We start from the raw sequence: 22,427 nt of genomic DNA on the forward strand, positions 1-22,427 counted from the left end.
TATTACTTCAACATTGTGTAATCTGTCTCTCCCCACCACCATTATCTTTTTATTTTTTTTATTTTTTTTTCATAAATGTGAAAAAACAAAATATAACATAAAAACCCATCACCCCTCCAACCCCCTTTATATACCCCCAGTGCATGACTTCTGTTAAGAGTATTACCCAAATCCAAATTCTACATTACTTCCCCTATTACAGTACTCAAATATTATAACCTTTTCACAACAGTTCTAAAATCCTTCTTTGCATATTTAGCTAAATACACAAATGCCAAGCTCCATTTATTCCCAAATTCTTCCATATCCTTTCTGTGTATCCCCCACCATTATCAAGTTGGTAAAAAAACTGGAAATCTGTTGAAAAGGTATGCACTAACATGAGCAGCCACTCCTGCTCAATAACATGAAAAGCACCTTTTTGGCTCAGAAGAACAAGCCAGCAGGTATTTGGAAACTAACTCCAGAAACTAACTAGCAAGGGCCGCCAACAGCGATTGACTTTCTGCCCATGCAGGGACCTTACTAACCAGAGTGCACTTCTAAGCATATTCTCCTGCAGGCCGCTTCAGTAAGGCAATCAGAACATGACTGGCCTGAACCTGGGTGCGGATACTCAGGAGTGAGTCTCATCATCAGTAATGAGACTTACTCCCAGGTAGTGGTTACATGTAGTCCTAAAGGTTACACAAAAATGCACTGCAGAGGCAATGCGTGGTAAGCGGAGAAAAGCAGAGGTGTGCGGCAGGGTTGCAAGGGCTGGAATCGACGCCAGCCTTCGATGAGCCTCCTCGAGAGGACGGTAAATGATCCTTAAAAAAAAAAAAACCCAAGAAAGCACTTTTCTTGCCACACTTGTGGAAAGGTCATGAGCCTCCCTCCCCGAGCACTCCAGCGCCACCACGGGAGGCGAAGGCCGGATGGAGGCGGCAGATGCCATCGCCAAGGCTCCCCTTGCTTGCTGAAGAATTGGGCAGCGCTTTGGCTTCCTTCCCTGCGAAGAAGGGCTCGCTTCCCTCCCGCCTCCTTCTCATGCCGCCGCAGGCCGAGTGTGTCCCGCGGTTCTCTTGCTAGGCCATTTATTCATGGAAGGTTTTGCACTGGATCTGCCACTCTACACGTGCGCATTTCCCCCATCCGAATTCTCAAAACTCTGCCCGGGGGCTGATGGTTGAGTTTTTGAGAATATGCATGGGGGGAAAGTGCATCTAGAGAGCGGCAGATCCAAGGCAAAAGCGCCTGGGGGTGGGGGGTGGGGGTGGGATGCCATTTCACCCTCCTGGGTTTGGCAAATCGCGACGCCTCTCCAGCAACAGGGCGCGCGCGGCTAGAAAGGAGGTTCAACTGCGCCCCGAACGGGGGCGTGGAGGAAGGCCGGCAGGCAGGCTGAGCGCTACCCCGCGCGGCTATCAGCTCGCCAGCAGCTCTCCCGAGTGGATCCCGAGGCCCGCGCAGAGATCGAAGCCGCCCCGATCCGGGCGTGCCCGCGTTTCCAGCGAGGCATAACGCCGCTCGTTCGCCTCCCCCCCCCGCCAACCCATCGCGCCCCCCCTTCCGTTCAGAATCCTCCAGATCGCAGCGACTAAAGGGCGCCGCCCCCTCCCCAGGGGGCTCCGCAGAAAGGGGTGGGTGAGTGGGAGGATGAAGCCAGAGAGGGCGCCCACAGCGCCACACCCTTTTCTCCTCGGTTGCAACGTTCCTCGCTGATCTCAAAACCGGGGTAGCCCAAATCCGCCCTCCAAAATAATAGTACAGTATTCGTTTTCCCGCTAGATCCCAAGCGCAGGCGTCCTGCCCCATCTCCAAGCTAAGACTGAAACGATTAATTCACAAATAAATAAGACATACTGCGGCACAAGCCCCAAACTCCAAGCAATAAAGTGAGCAAAGACCCCAGCCCTTCCTCCCAGTCTCTCTCTCTCTCCCCCCCCTCGCCCCCGCTATTCGACCAGCCCCTCTTCACGTCTCAGTTAAATCCTCCAGTCCGTATATCTCGGGTTAGGGATCTCTTCGGGGGTCCCCAACACGGTCCAACCGAGGGCGAATCTTTTTCCTTTCCGCGTCAGTTTAAACCCGAGGGCAGAAGCGCCTCCATGGGGACTAGCCGAGACGCTGGCGGGAGGGCAGGCGGCCAAGTCCCCTGGCTCCAAATCGGGGGGCTCGCCCCTTGCGACGAGGGTGCCAAGCGCAGGCAAACCCTGCCCTCGGCGAGCCCCGCAGCCCCATGAGTCACAGCCCCTCCAGATCGGGCGGGGACCCCCCTGGAATCGGCTCTCCAGCTCCGTGCTGCTGCAGCCGACCACGTGAGGGCGTCCAGTGTGTTAGTTGCAACAAATTGACCCCGGGGTAGCGCCCCCCACAGGGAGCGCCGGCGCCCCACGACCGGCCAGCGGCCTACAGCCCCCTCTTGTCTTCCCCAGACGCCCGGCGGCAGGGTGCGGCGGCCCTTCCCGGGGGGCCCAGAGCCCCGTGGACAGGGCGCCCCCATCCTCGCCCTCTCCCCCGCATAGGGTGCGTCCTTAAAATCGCCTCGGGGGGACCCTTCCAGGCCCCGGGGAGGCGCGGCGGGTGGGCAGCTCGATCAGGCGCCGTCGGGAGCGGGGGGTGGCGCCGGTCCCCCGTCCCTAGGGCGTCCGGCGGCGGAGGGAGAGCCTGCCAAAGGGGCCCCCAAAAACACAACTTGGAGCCGGCCTCGTCGCTCCCTGTTGTTGTTCTCAACGTGGTCCGCACCCTGCCTATATAAGGCGCCGCGTCGGAGCCCGCCCAGGCAGATCGCGTTGCTGAGCCGGAGCGGAGCGGGCCGCGCTCGTCGACACCAAGCTGCCGATTGGGACCCAGCCTCTCCCGCAGGAGACCCCCTCGCCCTTCTGCTTGCAACATGTCGGTTGAGCTGGAAGAGGCCGACCTGCCCCTGGCCGAGGCGGAGGAAGCGCCCCTGGCCCCCGAGAAGAGGGGCGCGGCCAAGCGGGCCAGGGGAGGGGGCGCCGCCGCCGCCGCCTCGTCCCTCTCGCCCTCCAAGCGGAGGAAGAACAACAAGAAGAAGAACCAGCCGGGCAAGTACAGCCAGCTGGTGGTGGAGACGATCCGCAAGCTGGGCGAGCGCAACGGCTCCTCGCTGGCCAAGATCTACAACGAGGCCAAGAAGGTGGCCTGGTTCGACCAGCAGAACGGGCGCACCTACCTCAAGTACTCCATCAAGGCGCTGGTGCAGAACGACACCCTGCTGCAGGTGAAGGGCACCGGCGCCAACGGCTCCTTCAAGCTCAACAGGAAGAAGCTGGAGGGCGCCGGCGGCGAAGGGGGGCCCGGCCCCGCCGCCCACGCCAAGGCCCTCAAGAAGGTGGTCGCCGCCGCCGCCTCCTCCACCTCCCGCAAGGCCGACAAGAAGCCCGTCCCCAAGAGCAAGAAGCCCGAGAAGAAGTCGCACAAGAAAGGCGGCGGCGGCGGCGGGGCGGCCAAAAAGGACAAGGTGAAGAAGGCCAAGAAGGCGGCCAAGAAGAGCGCCGCCTCCCCCAGCGCCAAGAAGGTGAAGAAGTCCGCCAAGCCCAAGGCGCTGAAGGGCAGGAAGGCGTGAGGCCCCTGTCGGGAGAGGAGCCCCAGACCCCCCCACATACCCCACCCGCCGACCCCCACCCCCCCGGGGCTCCTCTGCCTCTGGGACCGCCGGACATTGACTTTGGCTCCGGGCGCAGAGCCGCCTTTGACCCTCCTCGCGTTTTGTTTCGCTGGCCCCGTTTTGCAGCCTTTATTGGGGGGGGGGGTTCTCCTCCCTCCCTCCTTCCCCACCGCCCTGCCGCCTCCCCGGGGGGGTTGTGTCTGAGAGGAGGGGGATAATCCCCTCGCCTGTTTTCCGGGCTTAGGGTCGGGCGCCGCTTTTGAAAAAACAGCCGCGAAAGAACCGTCTCTCCCCGCCCCCTTCCGATCTGGTTCCATGGGGGGTGCGGGGGAGCTATTTGGGACTGCGTGCGGACGTTTGAGCGAGGAGCGGCCCCCTCTTTGATGCAGCCCTGTCGCCATGGCGACGGTCCTTTCAGTGGCGCGGGGGAGGGCGGCTGAGTTTCCCCCCCCTTCGGATCGGCGCTTCCTCGGGGGTCTCCGACGTGCGGGCAACGTTGCATGTGTGGGGTACATGGGACCAAGTGGCCAGCCGCCCGCAGGGCTGGTTTTTGCCTCGGGCGGGGGGCGTCTTCGCTGCGGGGCGAGCGCCGTTGCCAGGCTCGGGTGGGGGGGCGGGTATGACGATTTGCCCCGTCTCCTGGAAGAAGATGTCGTGCTGCCCTTTCAGGTCTCGTCTTCAATTGCCTCCCCCCCCAGCCCCCGTGCGCGTGTGTATGTTTTTGGTTCAATAAATCGTTTTAAACATTTTTTTTTTTCACTTGATGGCTTCTCCTCGATGTGTTAATATGCAAGAGGGAAATGAAAACCGGGTGGGAGGAGGGAGGTTGCTGGGCAACGTAGGGCTCGCTCTGAAGAAGGAAAAGGCATTTATATACATGTATGTGTGTATATATATGTGTGTGTGTGTGTGTATGTATATATGCACACATATATATATACATACACACACGCAGAGAGAGATAAAAGCCGGGAGAGTAGGTGGTGATGGAGATCAAGAGGCGAAGCGGGGGGGGGAGGCAACTGCAGGGGGCGCTGTTGGCCCCAACGGGGGAATGCGGCTGTTCCCTGTCGCCTGCCGTAGCCAGAGTGGGCGTTTCACAGGGTGAGGGGAAGCTGTCGCTTCTATAGGGAGGGGCTGTGGCTCAGTGGTAGAGCATCTGCTTGGCATGCAGAAGGTCCCAGGTCCAATCCCCGGCATCTCCAGTTAAAGGGACTAGGCAGATAGGTGATGTGAAAGACCCCTGCCGGAGACCCCGGAGAGCCGCTGCCGGTCAGAGTACTGACTTTGATGGCCCAAGGGTCTGGTTCAGTACAAGGCAGCTCCATGTGTATCCCAAACATCGGCTCGCCTACGCTCTACGGTGAGGAAATGGGACGCTGCCAGGTCTCCACCCACACGCCCCCTTTCCCTTTAGAAAAAGTGGAGGCGCGTCCCACTGCGAGGCTGAGCTGCGGCTCAAGAACGCCTCAGCTAATTACCGGGGCCAGCATTTCCCCGCCCCCCGCCACGCAATGCTCGACTCTCTGAAGCTCCGCCTTTCGCGGGCAAGAAGAGCGCGCCTTAGCCCCGCCCCCTCCGCCCGAGGAGACAATACGTCATCGGTCGCCAGTGCGCAGGAGCGGGAAGGCGGACCCTGCCGGGATTTGTTGCTTTGGTCGGCTGCCTCCAGCGTCTGCGGGGGCGGGTGGAGGAAGGGCGGCTTCCCTGGCGACAGGTCCTGGTGTGCTTCCAGCATGGTGTCCTGAAGACGACGAACTCTTGAAAACTCATCCTCTTCCTTCCAGAACAACGTTTGTAATGGGCAAACGATTTTTTTTTTCAAGGGCAGCTGCCAATGGCAGGGGGCTTTTGGAGAGATTTGCTCTTTCTCTCGCACGATTTCAGTGGACCAAGATGGATAGCTTAGTTACGACGGGGGCTGAACTTTTACAGTCGAGCTTTGGAGGGAAAGAGGAAAAGCGGGGGGGGGGGAGCGGAAGAGAACCACGGCAAATTAACGGACACGAGGAAGCTAGTCATTGTGACGCTTAAGCGGGAGTAAATCCCAAGAAACGCAGTTGGATTTAGTGTAAAAAATGTGTGGGATTGTACTGTACACGTGAGTGTAAAGTATCTACAGTGACATCCACGCTAGCAGCAGTGAAAGAATGCAAAAGGACGAACTTACATAGACCAACACTGTGAGGGGGGGGTGAAACTGGCTTTTCCCACTCCGTAGGAAACAAAAGTGGGGAAGAAACCTCTGAAGGAAAAGAACAACGGATACAGAGTACCAGAAGTCTGATATTACTGTTAGGATTACAAAAATGCAAGGTTATATCATAATATATCCACAAGATCTTTCAACTTTGTTTTAAGATAAAGATTGAACCAGAAGACCTGTGAAAGGGACTAGAGTTCACAAAAGGTGGGGGTGGTGGGGAAACACAGGCATCACCAGAAATGCAAGAGGTAATAGCCATAAAGTCACATAGAACAGCAACTGATGTGCTAGCCCAAGGAAAATGTTTCCCACCTCTAAGGTATGGTCCTGGACAACTTACTTCCTTCAGACCAAAGGTGGAACCTTCTTCTGCAAACAGGTGGAAGCATGGCTGTGTTTGGGCTGGGGGGAGTGCAATTTTAGCCACCACATCCTACTGCAGCTGATTTTACCATTCTCTAGCTAACGGGCAGGAGGGCTTTTAAGAGTCCTCAGTTCTTAAATATTGTCATCTTTACTTTCTTATAGTCAGGATAAAGGTATGAAAATTAATCAAGTTCCACATGTAGCTAAGGTAGACTATAGACTATAGCAACCATCTACCAGACAGCCACTGTGGTACAGGTCCCCTTTTGTCACAAAACTTGCTCAGACTCAGATTTCATACCCTAGCCTAGCAGTCCATTACGGAATAAGCAGGGAGAGAGCACTTTGAGTAGTAACACCACTATTTTCTGTTACTGCTCTAGAGGTCAGTCACACTATTTAATGCCATTCAAGCTTGTGCAACACAGTCCTCACAGCAAGCAGGAACCTGTGCGAACGACAGAGTACAAGGAGCTTAAAATGGCTGCATAATACAACCTATGCTCCAAACCCATTAATAAAGACTTCTACTAAAGGCTAGCGCCCCCCCCCCCCCAATTTTACAACACAGGAGCAGTACAGCAGACTAGTACAAGACTGACAGCCCAACCCTATTTTTACTCAAAAGTAAATTTTACTATGTTCAAAGAACCTTGCGCTCTAAGAAGCATGCATAGGGTTGCAGTCTTTGTGGCACCTTAAAGGCTAACAAGTTGGCATAGGCTTTTCTGGACTAGAGACCCCTTTCTCAGAGGTATGTAGTGTTTGCTTAATACAAATCCACATTTTTGTATATTACGTACACATGGTCAGGAACAATGTGAGCAGGGTCAAACCTTCATGAAATACATAACCCTCCTAACCTGTATCTGTAAAGGATCTTTCTTAGGGCATACTCCTGACAAAATGGGCCCTGGAGTCCACAAAAATTAATGCTAGAAAAAGACCCTGAGTTTTTAAGTCACAAGACTCCTGTTTGTTTTTGCTGCAGACTAACAAGGTTATGCCTCAGACAGTACAATCGTAAATAGTTACTCATCAATGCAGAGTACAAACCACTGACTCACTCTTCATTGTAAATGGATTGTCCCAATAATTCTACCTACACAAATTTTAACAATGATCCAGCCACTTGCTAGGGTGTTTTTTTTTTTAGTTACAATAATATTCTTAATGAAGATAAAATCCTCCATTGAGGACAACACCCACTAGAGGTAGTGTAGATGAACACAAAGTCCATCATTTTTCATTTCCTTACCTATGGTTTACCATTGCATGCAAATTTCACTCTTAGATTATTATATCCCAACAAGATCCTCAGACAAGCAAAGCCACTATTCAGATGATTTAGCTCTTCACAAAAAACATCTTTAGGATAGACTGGCTTACCACATCCCTGCATTTTTTTATTTTATTTTCTACATACAGGATTCAATGGGTTTAGGGAAGGCAGCCTTTCAGCCAGGCAAAATTTCAGTCTAGTACATCCAGTGGGTAGGTTAGGCTGAAAGTAGTGGGCCCAATATCACCTAGCAAGCTGCATAATTTAATGGGGATTTGTACCCAAGTCTTTCAGATACTAAGTCAACACTAACTGCCACTATATGACACTGGCTCTCTAAAATAACCTTTTTAGAAGCTCACATTTGGATCCAAGGATGTCTTCATGCCCAAAAGGGGCATTTTCTTGTAATTAAAGTGTCCTTTCCAATATTAACAGTTTTGACCAGCAACTGATGCAACCAAGTTCCTGCCAATGTTCGCTGTTTGATATACAATTATTAAAAATAAAGAGAGAACCTGGTCTGAGAAAGGTCATGATAGTTACCACTATGGAAACTAAACGGAACCTTGGCTTACCTGTGAAGGTTCCTTCTACATTGAGGGAGGAGTACATCTTCATCAGCGGGTTTTGTCGTTCCTATGCTCAGGGAGGCAGGTTCCAAAAAACCTTTGCTTCCTGTCACATGTGCTAGGACTGCCCTCTGATATCCAGTTCGAGGACTTCCACAGCAGAATTTTTAAAAACAGAAAGACAGATGTGCACCCAAAAGAACAAGGAGCAGCCACTGCAAAAAACACAGCTTAAAACCAAGAATTAGTAACAAGTAGAATATGAAAATACTTTATTCTAATTCCCCTTATTTATTATTCCTATATATAACGTATTGTTTTCCCTTTTTTAATTCAGCTTTATCTGGACACTTTACATTCTTCATCTCGATCCATTCTTCACCCTGGACGGGCAAGATGTACTCCTCCCTCAGTGTAGAAGGAACCTTCACAGGTAAGCCAAGGTCCTGTTCTCCCACTGAGTTCGGAGTACATCTTCATCAGCGGAATCTTCAAAAGCTGACGTTCACTGGGAGGGAGTCTTCATTGATTATTTGATACAACATTGTGGAGGACTCTCCTGCCGAATGCCCCGTCGGATGATAGAATAGGCATTTATCTTGTAGTGTCTTATGAACGTAGAAGGGCTCGACCAGGTTGCAGCCTTACAGATTTCTTCCACGGATGCATGGCCATCAAATGCTGCTGAAGTAGCGGTGCTGTGGACTGAGTGAGAGGTAATTCCTAACGGCACTGGTATGTTGCTAAGTTGATAGCACAGCTGGATACACTGTTTGATGCACTTGCTGATAGCTGCCTTTGACATTTTGCAACCTTTATTGGGTGATGAAATCGAAACCAATAAAGACTCCGAGCTCCGGAAAGGTTTCGTCCTTCTCAAAAAGATGCGTAAAGCTCTTTTCATGTCCAGAGTGTGCCAGTTCTTCTCCTTTGGATGAGAAGGGGGAGGGCAAAAGGATAGAATATGGAGTTCCTGTTGTCTATGGAACACAGAATTTACCTTCAGGATAAAGGCCGGATCTGGACGTAGTACTACTTTATCCGTGTGGAAGACACAGAGCCTTTTTCTAGATGACAAAGCCGCCAGTTCCGACACCCTTCTAGCTGGTGTAACAGCCGTGAGGAAGAGAACTTTCATCCTAAGGTGACCCAGGGAAGCCTCCCGTAAGGGTTCAAATGGGTGTCGAGTCAGAGCCTGGAGTATCACGTGAAGTCTCCAAGTCGGAAATCTATTACTTGTTGGAGGAGAGATGGCCGAGGCTCCTTTCAAGAAAGTGACTTTGTGGGGATGCCTTGACGTTGGGTAGCCATCCAGTTGGGGAACAACCGTTGCGATCACCGTCACCTGTCGTTTGAGAGAAGATGCCTTCAGCCCTTGAGCTAATCCCTCCTGGAGAAAGTCAAGCAAGTTGCCAGTGGAAATGGTCACTGGATCAGTATGTTTTCTCCCGCACCCCAAAAACCCCAAAACAGAGATGACCTTCCATTCTATGCCTGGAAAAGCACCTCAGATAAGCAAGTGCTGACTTTTCAGACCCAACTATCAAGCGGGCAGCATGAAGTGCCTTTAACCTTGTAGCCGTGTAGTTATTTCAAAACAGCTGTAAGTGGCATGAAGTTTACCTCACATTACTGCATTAGGTCTTAAGGAATGCTTTTTATTTATTTAGATCCAGAGGAAAACCATGTGCTCAAGCCAATTATTGCTACAGACTGCTACAAGGTGACAGCAGTAAAACAAGAACTGACTCAAAATACAGTGGCTATTGGACAAAATACGGCCGCCATTTCTGCTCTGAAAGACAGCATTTCTTCTTTGACAGTCCGACAGGACAAGATGGAGGTCAAACTCCAGAAACATTCACAGGATAACAAAGATACCAGAAAAAGGGTTGGCACTTTGGAAATGTCAATGGAAGCAAGTCAAGAGAGAGAAGAAAAACATGATGACTATACTGCGATGCTGGAATTAAAAATAAAGGAAAGCTGCATTTGTATACGCGGCCTCAAAGAAAAATCTGAAGGGAAAGATTTAAAAAATTTCCTAAAGGTATTGCTGGTTGATTTTCTCCAGAAAGATGAAGCAATTGTGGAAGGAATGATTATAACAGCTTACAGGATTAACTGCTTATGCAACAAAAAATAATGTTCCAAGGGACTGTCTAATCCAACTTTTTTCTAGAAGCTACCGGGATCTGATCCTGAATAAACATTACTCAAATCCACTTACAGTAGAAGGTACACTGGTGAGGTTAATGAAAGAGATTCCTGGAAGACTACTTAGGAAAAGAAAGGATTTTTCAGAAATTGTGGAACGGCTGAGATTCAATGGGTTTCAACATAGATGGGAATTTCCACAAGGCATATCTTTTCTCTTCAAAACCAAAAGATTCAAGATCACAGACATGACCAAGGCTGATCAATTTCTAAGAAGATATGACAGAGATCTTCCTAAACTAGCACGTCGCCCATCCAAAGATCTTCCTGAAGAAGACAAGGCGGCAGAAGCAAGCGGAGGGCCAAAGTTACCAGAAACAACTGAGGAGGACTCACAGTCAGATGATGGCTGAACTATTAAAAATGATACTAAAAGCAGTAATGGGGGGCAGGAGGGGGGTTTGAGTTAAACAAGGGTTAATGACATGGGGTTAATTGAATGTTAATATGTTACAAGTATTGTCATGGAATGTTAATGGTTTGAATTCTCCCAACAAAAGGAAGAAGATATTTTACAATTTACAAAAATCTAAGGCTAATATTTTTTGTTTACAGGAAACTCATATTTTACCAAAGGATATTATAAGATTGGAACAATCAAAATTGGGTAAACTTTTTACCTCATGTAATGAAAAGAAAAAAAATTAATGGAATTGCTATGTATGTTCCTTTGATATTGGAACCTAAGATTATATATAAAGATAATGATGGGAGGATCCTGTTGATAGAAATTGTGAGTGGTTTTCAAAAGATATTGTTGGTGAGTATTTATGCTCCTAATACAAACCAAAAAATATTTTATAATAATTTGGCATCAATATTAGCTGAATATGCTAAAGAAAAAAAGATTTGGATGGGAGACTTTAATGGAGTGATGGAACCAAAGTTGGACAGATCCGCAAAAAAAAAAAAAAAGGAAATTGTGAGGGTAAATTACCTGGTATTTTTAATCATCTTATAGATCAATGGGAAATGTTTGATATATGGAGATTGGTAACAATAATAAAAAGGGATATACTTATTTTTCATCATGACATCTCACTCATTTAAGAATAGATATGTTATGGCTTTCTAAAGGAATTATAAACTTGTCTGAAAATCCGGAGATCCTACCCAAGATATTATCAGACCATAATGCTATTTCAATTAGAATTAAGATAGGCGACAAGAGAAATAAATCATGGTCTATAAATGAATTTTTATTAAATAAAAAAATAGTAGATAAATTAAAAATAGATATATAAAATTATTTTTTAGAGAATGTAGATAAAGAAGTTTCAGATGAAATAGTATGGGACGCTGGTAAAGCAGTATATAGAGGACTTTTGATTCAGCAAAATACAAGATGGTATAAAGAGAGGGAGGCACAAAAGAAGAAGATATTAGAAGGGAGATAGTTCTGGCCCTTGTCTAGGTTGTGGGACCTGGTCCATCACCTTAAGCTATCCTTCACTTGTCTCGGGACGGTGAGGCGTGGGTTCCTATTTTGTGTTATCTACAGTTGAAATGGCTTGAGAAACCATTGCAGGCACAATCCCTATGCATGCCACCATTTTTCCCTGCAGTCTGACTAAGGACGACAGGCCGGAGGATTTGGAAAGAATTACTGTCCTTGTCAACTTGACAATGGAGGAAATCTTGTCTGGCAGAAGGAAGACTGCATTCTGGTTCGTGCCTATGAACACCCCCAGGTGTTGGATGAACTGGGACGGAGAGAGGGTGCTCTTGATCCGGTTTACCAGGAAACCGTGGAGTTCTAGAGCCCGGAGGACAGTCTCCATGTGCTGTAAGGACAGTTGTTCTGAAGGAGCGCTTACCAGGATATCGTCTAAATATGGGAAGATGTGGATCCCTACCTCTCTCAGGTGAGCCACCAACATCACCAAGACCTTGGTAAAGACCCTCTGGGCCGATGAGAGACCAAACTGGAGGGCCCAAAACTGATAGTGATCAAGGTTGTAAGCAAAGCGGAGAAACTTTCGGTGCTTGGGGTAGATGGGGATGTGTAAATACGCTTCCGTCAGGTCTATCGATGTCAGAAACGCTTGAGGACGGAATGCCTCTATGATGGACCTGAGTGTCTCCATCCTGAAACGTTTGAACCGGATAAATTTGTTGACGTGCTTTAGATTTAGGATTGCGCGCCAATCCTTCGGAACGGTAAAGAAAACGGAGTATACCCCGGTGCACCGTTCTGTCTGGGGGACTGGTTCGATTGCCCTGATTTGAAGCAGGTGGTCTGTGGCTGCTTAATTACGGGCTATCTTGTCCGGTTTGGAAGAGGAGGGGGAGAGAAAGAAGCGGTTTGGGGGGATTTGTGTAGTTCTAGGCTGTATCCCTCATGAATAATCTTCTGCACCCAAGTTTTGGTGAAGGGAGTCCCAGGTATTGGCAAAAACCTGGAGTCTTCCCCCCACCGGACTGTCCCAGCAGTCATTGTTTCCTGGGTTTCTCACTAAATCTGTTGGACTTGTCCAAGTGCTGTTGTGGCTGGAATCCCTTGTTAAACCTGGGGCCGTTGCGAAAGGATCCCCTTTCAGAATTCCAGTTGTTCCTTCTGTTGTCTGCTCTGCCGCTTGCCAGGGTGTGAGAGGTTCGGAAGGGACGAAAGGAAGAAGTGTAAGAGGTCTTACCTTCTTTCCTTATGTATTTTGCCAGGGCCTTTTTCTTGTCTTTCGTCTCAACTAGTATGTCCTCTAATTTAGAGCCGAAGAGTCTATCACCCTCGATTGGGTATCCCAACAGGATGGATTTGTAACCGAAGTCAGCTGACCAGGACCGGAGCCAAAGTGCCCTCCTAGAAATAGAGGAAACTGCCAGTGCCCTGGCCGACATAGTCATGGAATCAAGAGTGGCGTCCGCCATAAAATTTACTGCTTTCAGAACTCTGTTAAGATCACTCAGAACCCTTTTATTGTCTTGTGGAGTCAGGTCAATTATTTTTCTGATCCACATGATGGATGCCCGAGCCACCAATGCTGCCGTAGCTGATGCTTGTATGGATACGGCCGAAGCCTCATGGGCCTTTTTGATAGCATAATCAGCTTTTCTATCTAGAGAGTCCCTGATGTTGCCAGCCCCATCCTCAGAAAGTAAGCCGGTGGATTGAAAAGTGACGACTAGTGCTTCAACTAAGGGAACCTGAAGGAGGTTAGAAGCTCAGGACTCTAGATTATACATTCTTCTAACAGCAGTGGGGAGCTGTCTGTTAGAGAGAGGCTTCTCCCATTCATTTTTGAGAAGGTCCTCAAAGTATTTAGGAAAAGGCACAGCCCGGGTTTGGGTCCTCAGTCTGGTGAAGAATTCCTTCATGCCCCTAAACGTAGCCTTACTTTATGAAGCCTCTGAGTCCTCATCCTCATGAAGATCTAAGGCTGCCAATACCTTGCTCAGGAACGCCTGATAATCTTCCCCGGCAAATAACCGGGATTGTTGTTCCTGATTTTGAGTCTCCTCCCCCTCGTCTTCTCCTGAGGAGAACTCGCCTTCTTCTCTATCGCTAGAAGAGGGAGAAGGGGACCTGTTCCTGCTGGAAGAGGACAATGGTGCCTGCCTTGCTGCCTTAGTTGGCCATGCATGGTGTGTGTTGCTGGAGCATTCCCCACGTTCTGACTCAGAGTGGATGGAAGCCCTGGAACCCGGGGATGAGGCTCTGGATCTTGTGACGTCCCCACAAGAATGGTCGCTAATCTGGGCAAACTCCTCTCTCAATGCCTGCCGCATTAAATGTATCAGACTTAAGTTGCCCTCCCCCCCTTGCGCAATTAAAAAATGAACATTTTCAACATTACCCAGGGTAGTCCCAGTCGCATGAACGCCAGAGGAGCCGGCATCACTGGGATCAAGTTCGCCCTCGTAACCTCTAGAGGCTGAACGGGGTGTTGCGCCAGCCATCTTGTCCGTGCACGTCTTTTTTGCGCCGTTTTGAACGTCTCCCAGCTGGAGGGTCCGTTTTTGTGCTGCTGCCTGCAAATCGGGCCGATTCGCCCGTTTTCCCCCTTTGCGGCTCTTGGACACCGCTAGGGAAACCTGTTGGGGGGGGGGGAGTCCTTCAACTTGCTCCTCGTCTCCTGACATTAATTCCTCTGAAGCCCTATCTTTACTCTCAGACATATTGTAAACGGGGGAGGGGGAGACAGAGGCAAAGACGAGGGAAAACAGTAGATACAAGAGGAAAAGGCTGCTGGGTGCACACAGACTAAGATTAGGACTAAGAAAAAACACAGAAATAAAGTTAGACAGGAATAATTATTGAAGTGCAAAGGCTAGGAAAGGAGGTTTGCTACAGAGCTAACCACAAATGCTGCTTCTTCCTCTAAGGCAGGAAGAGAACTGGATATCAGAGGGTGGTCCTAGCACATGTGACAGGAAGCAAAGGTTTTTTGGATCCTGCCTCCCTGAGCATAGGAACGACAAAACCCGCTGATGAAGATGTACTCCAAACTCAGTGGGAGAACAGGCTTCGGTTCTGGTCGGTCTTTGGAGGGAAGAGAAGAAGAGTTGGTTTGTATATGCCGACTCTACCACTTAAGGAAGAATCAAACCGGCTTACAATCCCCTTCCCCCTCCCCACTACAGACATCCTGTGAGGTGGGTGGGGCTGAGAGAGTGTGACTAGCCCAAGGTCACCCAGCAGGCTTCATGTGTAGGAGCAGGAAAACAAATCCAGTTCACCAGATTAGCCTCCGCTAGATCAGAGTCCACCGCTCTAAACCGCTACATCCCGCTGGCTCTCAAGAGGATGAGCATCATATACGGTGGGCTGAGTTTCCTGCAGAAAGTGTTTTTAAAACATTACAAAAATTAGTGGGAACCTTTGGAAGTTTTGCTTCCAAATGAATATGCATTCCAGTGAGCATGCCCTCCCTATCTCTCATTCGATACACTTTGAAGACAGTCCCTAACCTAAATCTGGATAGGGCTTCAAAATTGATCCTAAGCACAATCCACATACAAGGGTTTATAGGAATGTCCCAGGTTTCCTTGCACTTTTCTGACGTTTAAGTTCAGGAAAGGTTCACTTGTACAGAATTCTGTTCTTGAACTGGAAACTTTGCATCTGGGTCCTAGTTGTCAAGAGTGAGAAAGACGAAGCTGGGCACTTGGTTATTCGGGTCAGAGAACATTTGACTGCCAAGACCATTGCTGAAAATGGATTTCAGGCTTGATGCAGTTCTAGTTGTAATTTGTCTGCACTATGTAATTAAAAAAAAATTGGATGGAAAAGGGGAACTTTTACAAGCCTCTAATCTTTTGCCCTCCCCCCTTCCTCCCAGCAGAAATTCTACGATCACAGTGTATACATGTAAATTACACGTAAGTTTGTTTTCCCATGGATCAAACAACCCCAAGCAGGACATAAATGACATGTCGAAATGACATCAAGTTTATGTGCATTCAAGACTGAACCAGTTTAATAAGAATATTAGTTTTCCACTTTCTCCAGTATCACAAGTTCTGCATTTTCTAATAAATACAAAGCAATCTTTGATTTGACAAAACAAAAATACTGAATTTCAAAACAAAGACAGAAAAACACGAATACAGAAACTCAAGACTTTCCCACTTCTTAGCAGTTATTTGCATTTACACAGCCAGGCCCCTCCCCATAATGATGCAATCAGTGCTTTTTAAAAGAACCACACACTGGTCCAGTGCCAGAGGAATGAGATAGCTATTTAGGAACAAGGGGGGGGGGGGAGACTCAGACAAGGGCAGATCAAGGTTCTACTTCTCAGGTATCACTGAAAAGACAATACTCTACCAATGTAACATTTCTCCTGTTCTGCGACTGGCAGTGCAACCCTAAAGCAGAGTTACACCCATCTAAGCCCACTGACTTTGGTGTGCTTAGAAAGAGGCATCCCTGTTTAGGATTGCACTGCAGGTGAACAAACTGCTTTCATTTTCCAGTCATTAAAGAGGCTTCCAAGTTCTACTAGTCTAGTTATCATCAGCGGATCCAGAGCAAGACAATACTTCATCCACAGGTTTACAGCTCACTTGATAGGCTGAACACATGCAACTTGACAGCACATACACAGTTGCCCCATAAATATTACAAGTTCAGCCTAGGCGCTGCTGCATGCACATGGCTCTCTATCAACTCTTTCACCTAAGCAAGCAAGATTTGACTCCAGTATCATTTCTAGAAGACCACAGTCACTATGCGTCACAGGACCAGCGAGGCCAACTTCATGCTCATACATTACCCAGACACCTATTTAATAAACCACTACACTAACTAGATATTTTACTCTTATATAAATTACAGGGCTTTCAAGCCTAAAAACCCAACCCTAAAACATTAAACTGATGCCAAACTCGCGTGTCCATTTAAAAACTAGAAGTGAAATGCTGAAAAGAGAACACTGTCTATAGTTTAAAGTGCAAACTAGGATAAAAATACTAAACTCCAAACACCGCAGGAGGTGCTGTAACAGAATTTACGATCCAGCGGGAAAAGGGGTTAAACATTCTATAATCATTCCTGTTTCAAGGAAACAGTCAGCACCGTTGGCCTTGTCTAGGCTGAGAAGTGAGCCGTTATTCTAAAAATACTTTCATTTTAAATGATTTTAGTGCTACTGACGTCAAATGGTCCAAAATAGATCTAAATCCAAGTAATCTTGCTTTCCAGCTAAGCCGTTAAGCGCATTCAGAAAATCTGAACCCATCACTTCAAAGTTCAAGACATAAGATCATTTCCAGAGTTGAATGCAGTTTGAAAAGTGGTCGCCTGCTCACAGGGGCAACCCTCACCTCTGGTAAACGGGTGTTTACATTTTTTTAAAGAGTTCCCATTTGCTCAGAGGCAAGCGTGATGGACTAGTGCGCATGCACCACAGGAACTGAAGCACCCTTCAATTTCCTTACAAACCAGTGTCTCAGACTCAAGGCTCTTGACTATACAACAAATTTAAGATAGCAATAACAAAATCAAAAATTCAACAAGAGTGCACAAGTAGGAATGCAGTACAAATACAATGACACAATACTTCAGCATACAGCAAACAAGAAAAAAAAGCTCAGCGTCTGACACTATAACTTTCTCGAAAAGATATCTGTGTTTTTCACATTGTTTCCTGGCAGCCTCTCCCATTTATCCAACAGTCTGTGATCACATTAAATGAGGATGTGCAGCAACATCAGGTAAATAGATCCATCACCATCTTGAGCTCTGGGACAGAGCGGTTTTAAGAGATGAGGCTGAATATTCGTGCAAAATGACAAAACAACGAAGAGGTCACCCTTCCTCAGAGTCCACACTCCCACCCTTGTGAGGCACACAGACTCCCTATTGACATAAATCGTAGGCCAAGCGGAGTCCCTAGTCTTCCTATAGCAGGCTTGAAGCTTCTGAAGGGTGAGATGCTTTCCCTCTTCCAGTTAGTCCCATTTTCCAGTTCATCAAGGGGGGGGGGAGAACCCAAACAACCACAAACTGGTTCCTGATCCTGTTCTTCTTTCCCGTTCTCCCCCAACCCCTATAAACGGAACAGAATTTAAGGGGGCTGGGGGGGAGAAAAAACTTAATCACACAGATGCTGTAGATTAAGTAGGTTCAGAGCAGTAGATCTATAGGTAAATCGTATTTTTTTGGGGGGGGAGGAATCAATTTTTAGGGCCATGGGTGGCAGCCGGGCCTGGAGCCGGTGCCCTTTGTGCAGCACTGAAGATTAAGACTGCTCTTCCCGCACCCGTCCCCTAGGAAGGAAGGGGGCAGGAGTGGCAAGAGATGGCGCAAGAAGAGGGCTGGCCAGAGGAGGGGAAAGGAAGGCGAGGGACACTAGCACCAGGCAGGGAAGGGCGGGGGAGAGAGCAGAAAGGTGCACACGCAAGGCCTGGCGCCGGCTGCCCCGAAGCCACGGATGCGGAGAGGCGCTCTGCCCGGCGCCGGCTGCACCAGGTGTGGCAGAGCAAGGGAAGAAGCGTCCGGTGGCCGCAGCACCAGATTGATTCTGTGGATGGGGCGCAGGGGGGGCGAGTCGCCGATCCCGCCCGGCTCATTTCTTGGAGCTCTGGGTCTTCTTCGGCAGCAAAACGGCCTGGATGTTGGGCAGGACCCCGCCCTGGGCGATGGTCACCCCGCCCAGCAGCTTGTTGAGCTCCTCGTCGTTGCGGATGGCGAGCTGCAGGTGCCGGGGGATGATCCGGGTCTTCTTGTTGTCCCGCGCCGCGTTGCCGGCCAGCTCCAGGATCTCGGCCGAGAGGTACTCGAGGACGGCCGCCAGGTAGACAGGCGCTCCGGCGCCCACCCGCTCGGCGTAGTTGCCTTTCCGCAGGAGCCGGTGCACTCGCCCCACCGGGAACTGCAGGCCGGCCCGGGAGGAGCGCGATTTCGCTTTGGCGCGAGCTTTGCCTCCCGATTTCCCTCGGCCAGACATGGCGAGAAGACTGGAGGGAGGGCGGGCGGGAAGCGCTATAACCCGAGCTGGGGCGCTCGCTTGCAGAGAGACGCGGCCTTGCCTGCAGGAAGAGAGCAATAATAAAAATAAGGCAACGGTTGGAACAGGAGCGCGGGGCGACAGGACGTCAGGACGCAGCATGCAGACAATCTACGATGCTGACGCGCGTCCTACAGCAACTCCCCCACCCCCAACCCATTCTACTGACGCCAAAGCGCTGGAACGATCGGAGAAATCGGCTACAGCCGCTAACGAGCCCTCCGCCGGAGCCCCCCTGGAGCCTCACCGTCGGCCAGATTTGCAGCCTCCGCCGCGCGCGCCACCCGCCTCGCTAGACAACCGCAGCTGCAGTGACAATAACAAGCGCGAGCTGCTGGAGGATATAAATCCAAGCCCAGCCTGCCGACGGCTCGCCATTGGCGGGGACGAGAGCGAAGCCGGGCGGCTATTGGCGGGTATTCCGATCCCTGATTTGCATAGCAGCTCGCGTCGTCCATGTTCGGACTCGGATGAAGCTGGAAGGGCCACAGAGAGCGGGCTGGGCCGCCTGCAAAGAGAGCTGCTGGTGAAGCATATTAATGTGCAGCAGCAGCAGCTTTGGGAGACGCCGGGGGTCTTTGGCTCGGCGTGACAAAGGGATGCAAAGCTACAGGCTGAGTATTACTGAGGTGCAGCAGCCCTGTGCGGTCAGTCGCACCTCTGAACTGCAGACGGGAGAGGCAGCAGCTGATCTACGGTCACTGAGAGTTCACGGTAAAAGCCACATTTCAAGCAGGAACTTTACTTTTCACCCCTACCCAACAACAGATACATCGCCTGAGTAAACCGGGCCTGATTCTGTTACTTCCTCGGAGAAACCATCATCGTGTTGCTTTTAAAACTTTCTACCCAATCAGCCAGCAAGGTGCCCCTCAATCAGGGGCACAGGCTTTCTGGCTGCTGACAGAGCAAGGTCTGATTACATTAGAAAGGCCTACCCACTCCAGTTAAGTTTGCAAGACTTGTGAGGCAGGGCAGGGTAAATGTTGGCAGAAAAGACCACAGGGCTGGTACTGTTGTCCTTTTTAGTGGAAATTTCCAGCTGCAATGGAGCCCAGTTGGGCAGGGCAGAAACTAAACCCCTGGGGTCCTTGCAAATGTTGAAAGATTTGGCAAGACTTGTGATAGATACGTCGTTTCTTCCCTCAAGCCCTGAAGATGAGGTTATATGAAGTATTAAGTGCAGAATTCTCTCAGATAGGCCATTAAACAGACAGTGGAGGATGCATTTGTAGAGAATGTATCAAAAGCTGTAGGCTGTCCTGTCTAACTTTGACTTTGTTTCAACAAAACGTTAATGAGAAATTGAAATGCTTGCTGTATCTTCTTGTAATCCTCCTGCTGTACAAAAGCATAATGATTCTCTAGTCCTCAAGATTGTGTGATTGAGCGACATGAAATATGCCTGTGGACGTTTCAGCTTTGTACCAAACTGCTATCATCCCCCTCACCCGCTTGTATCCATACTTCTGAGGCAGTGGGAACCCAACTGAAAGATAGAAGATACAAATACGCCAGCGACTACATAGATATTATATTTGGCAGGGGGCGGGGGAGAAGAATTCTTCTTCTTGATGCAGACATTTAAGAGGCTATGTAGTTGGGACCAGCAATAATGGTTGTGCTTAACTTTCTCTTTGACAGAAATGGGAAAGTGGCAGAAAGAGATACTCCTCTATGGACTAATGTAATAAAGTACTCAGAAATTCCTGCCTGTAACAATCATCTGTTTCTCTGAGCAGTTATTTTAAAAGTTATAGAACTGTTTTGTTCTTCTGGCAGGTGAACTGGGTAGTATTTGCTTCAAACAGTCATTGCCTAAAGAGATGGAGTAGAGAACAGCTATTTTATCTAGAAAATAAATTACCTGGCAGGGAGAGAAACCACTTTCCTATCTTCTGTGGGAGACCTATAGTTGGCACTCCAGCTATCCAAGAACTATAAATCAGGGGCTTTTGTTCTGACAAAAGGCTGGAAGGGAATAAGAGATTTTTCCCTCTCCATGACAGATTCATGAGGAGACAACCAGAGAGGATGAGCAATTATGTAGTTGTGAGAACTTTGGCTCCATTCACTCTGTACTTATTTCCTGATTTAATGATAGAAGCCCTGTATCGTAGGGTTTATCAATTCATGCCTGAAGATATCATTGCCCCTTAAAACATTTTGGGAAAATCCTATCTAAAACTACTGCATAAATATAGGGAAAGCAATTCATATAGTATATACTGCAGTGCTGAGGCCTCATCTTGCATATATTGTTTCCTAGGGGAAGTACAGTATTATTCTTTCCCATTGCCATAGTCTTGGTATCCTAGAACTCACATGGGCCCACAGAGCTGCCTTAGACAGACAGCAGCTCTATGGGGTGTCAGGTTAGAGGTCTTTCACACCTTCTACCACCTGATCTTTCATCTGGAGATGCCAGAGGGGTGAACCTGGCATGTAAAAACCAACTCTTCATCCTACTTTGCGAGACATCGTTAGCAATCACAATGCTTCTAGGCTTTTGGTTTAATAACCAGAATTGCGTGCTAATATAATAGGCATGCTCCAAGAACATTATGTGCTGTGGAACATAGGCAGGATGCTGCTGCAGTCGTCTTGTTTGCAGGCTTCCTAGAAGCACCTGGTTGGCCACTGGGTGAACAGATTGCTGAACTTGATGGGCGTTGGTCTGATCCAGCATGGCTTTTCCTTTGTTTTTATGTATAACAGGGCAGCTAAACACTTTATTTTTTATAACCATAGTTGAAAAGGCAATTAAGGCTTTCCATAAGTTCTGTGTCTGGCGAAATTCTTGGCTCAAACTATCATATTTGATCAATTTTTCCTAAGATTATATATATAAAAAACTTAGAACAAATCCAATTTTCATTGTCATTCTTGAACACCAACCTCAGCAGGAAAACATTTCCCACAAAGCAGAGGTAGCATATATCCTACAAAAGGGAGTATTTTTCTTCATTGTAGAATTCAGAACTGTTCAGAATTCATTCTGCTTAAGTGTCTTCTTTGACAAGGAGACTGTAAAGTAGACTTCTGACGTAGACGTTTGCTCACACTCCTTCAGAATATGCTCTGCTAAAACTAGCAACCCAGAGAAATATTTGGTATTTCATCCCATGAGGTTAGTATTGAGAATAGTCTGTGGGCATAAAGCAGGACAAAACTTTCTTTCCATCATGTCAACAATGAAGCTTTTTACCACTGATCTTAAACTAGAATTGCCATAACGTGATTCATAGCTGCTGTCATTACACCTTAATGGAGTGGATTCCCCAAACATAATTGATCCTTAGAAAAAAATAAGAAAACGTTACAGGATACTAAATGGCTTCATAGAGACGATAACACTTAAACTAGTTTAAGAACCATATCTAGGTAACAGTTATTTATCATTTTGCAGCAGAAACTCTCCAACATCAAAAGAATTACAAAATCAGTGGAAAAAAATTCAAATGAGTACCAGGGCAAGAAACATGACATAGAGACTCCAATGCAAGAGCAGTACAGTACGTATAATCCACATCCCAACATGCCTAGAAGTTGGGACTTGCCATTTAATACTTTGTCTCCAGTGCATCAGTAAATAGCCAGGAAATCCCACACCATATTTCAAATGAGCAGAAACAGCCAGATTTAAATATCCTGGGCAGCAAGCACAAGGGTCAGGACTCATTTGTTGGGCCTGTTATCTACTTGGGAATTAAGTCCAAGG

At 48.4% G+C, this 22,427-nt stretch overlaps 2 protein-coding genes across 2 annotated transcripts; one reads left to right on the plus strand and one right to left on the minus strand.

Annotated features, from left to right (window-relative positions):
• Positions 1–2,878: 2,878 nt before the first annotated feature.
• On the plus strand, positions 2,879–3,574 carry LOC130488207 (histone H1.10). Its single transcript, XM_056861828.1, has one exon. It carries the CDS (start codon positions 2,879–2,881, stop codon positions 3,572–3,574), a length of 696 nt encoding a protein of 231 aa, XP_056717806.1.
• Positions 3,575–18,262: 14,688 nt separating this feature from the next.
• On the minus strand, positions 18,263–18,670 carry LOC130481108 (histone H2A type 2-B-like). The gene has a single exon (XM_056853803.1). It carries the CDS (start codon positions 18,644–18,646, stop codon positions 18,266–18,268), a length of 381 nt encoding a protein of 126 aa, XP_056709781.1. The 5' UTR covers positions 18,647–18,670; the 3' UTR covers positions 18,263–18,265.
• Between the last annotated feature and the right edge of the window lie 3,757 nt (positions 18,671–22,427).

This window comes from Euleptes europaea, chromosome 1 (assembly GCF_029931775.1).
Source record: "Euleptes europaea isolate rEulEur1 chromosome 1, rEulEur1.hap1, whole genome shotgun sequence".
NCBI lineage: Eukaryota > Metazoa > Chordata > Lepidosauria > Squamata > Sphaerodactylidae > Euleptes > Euleptes europaea.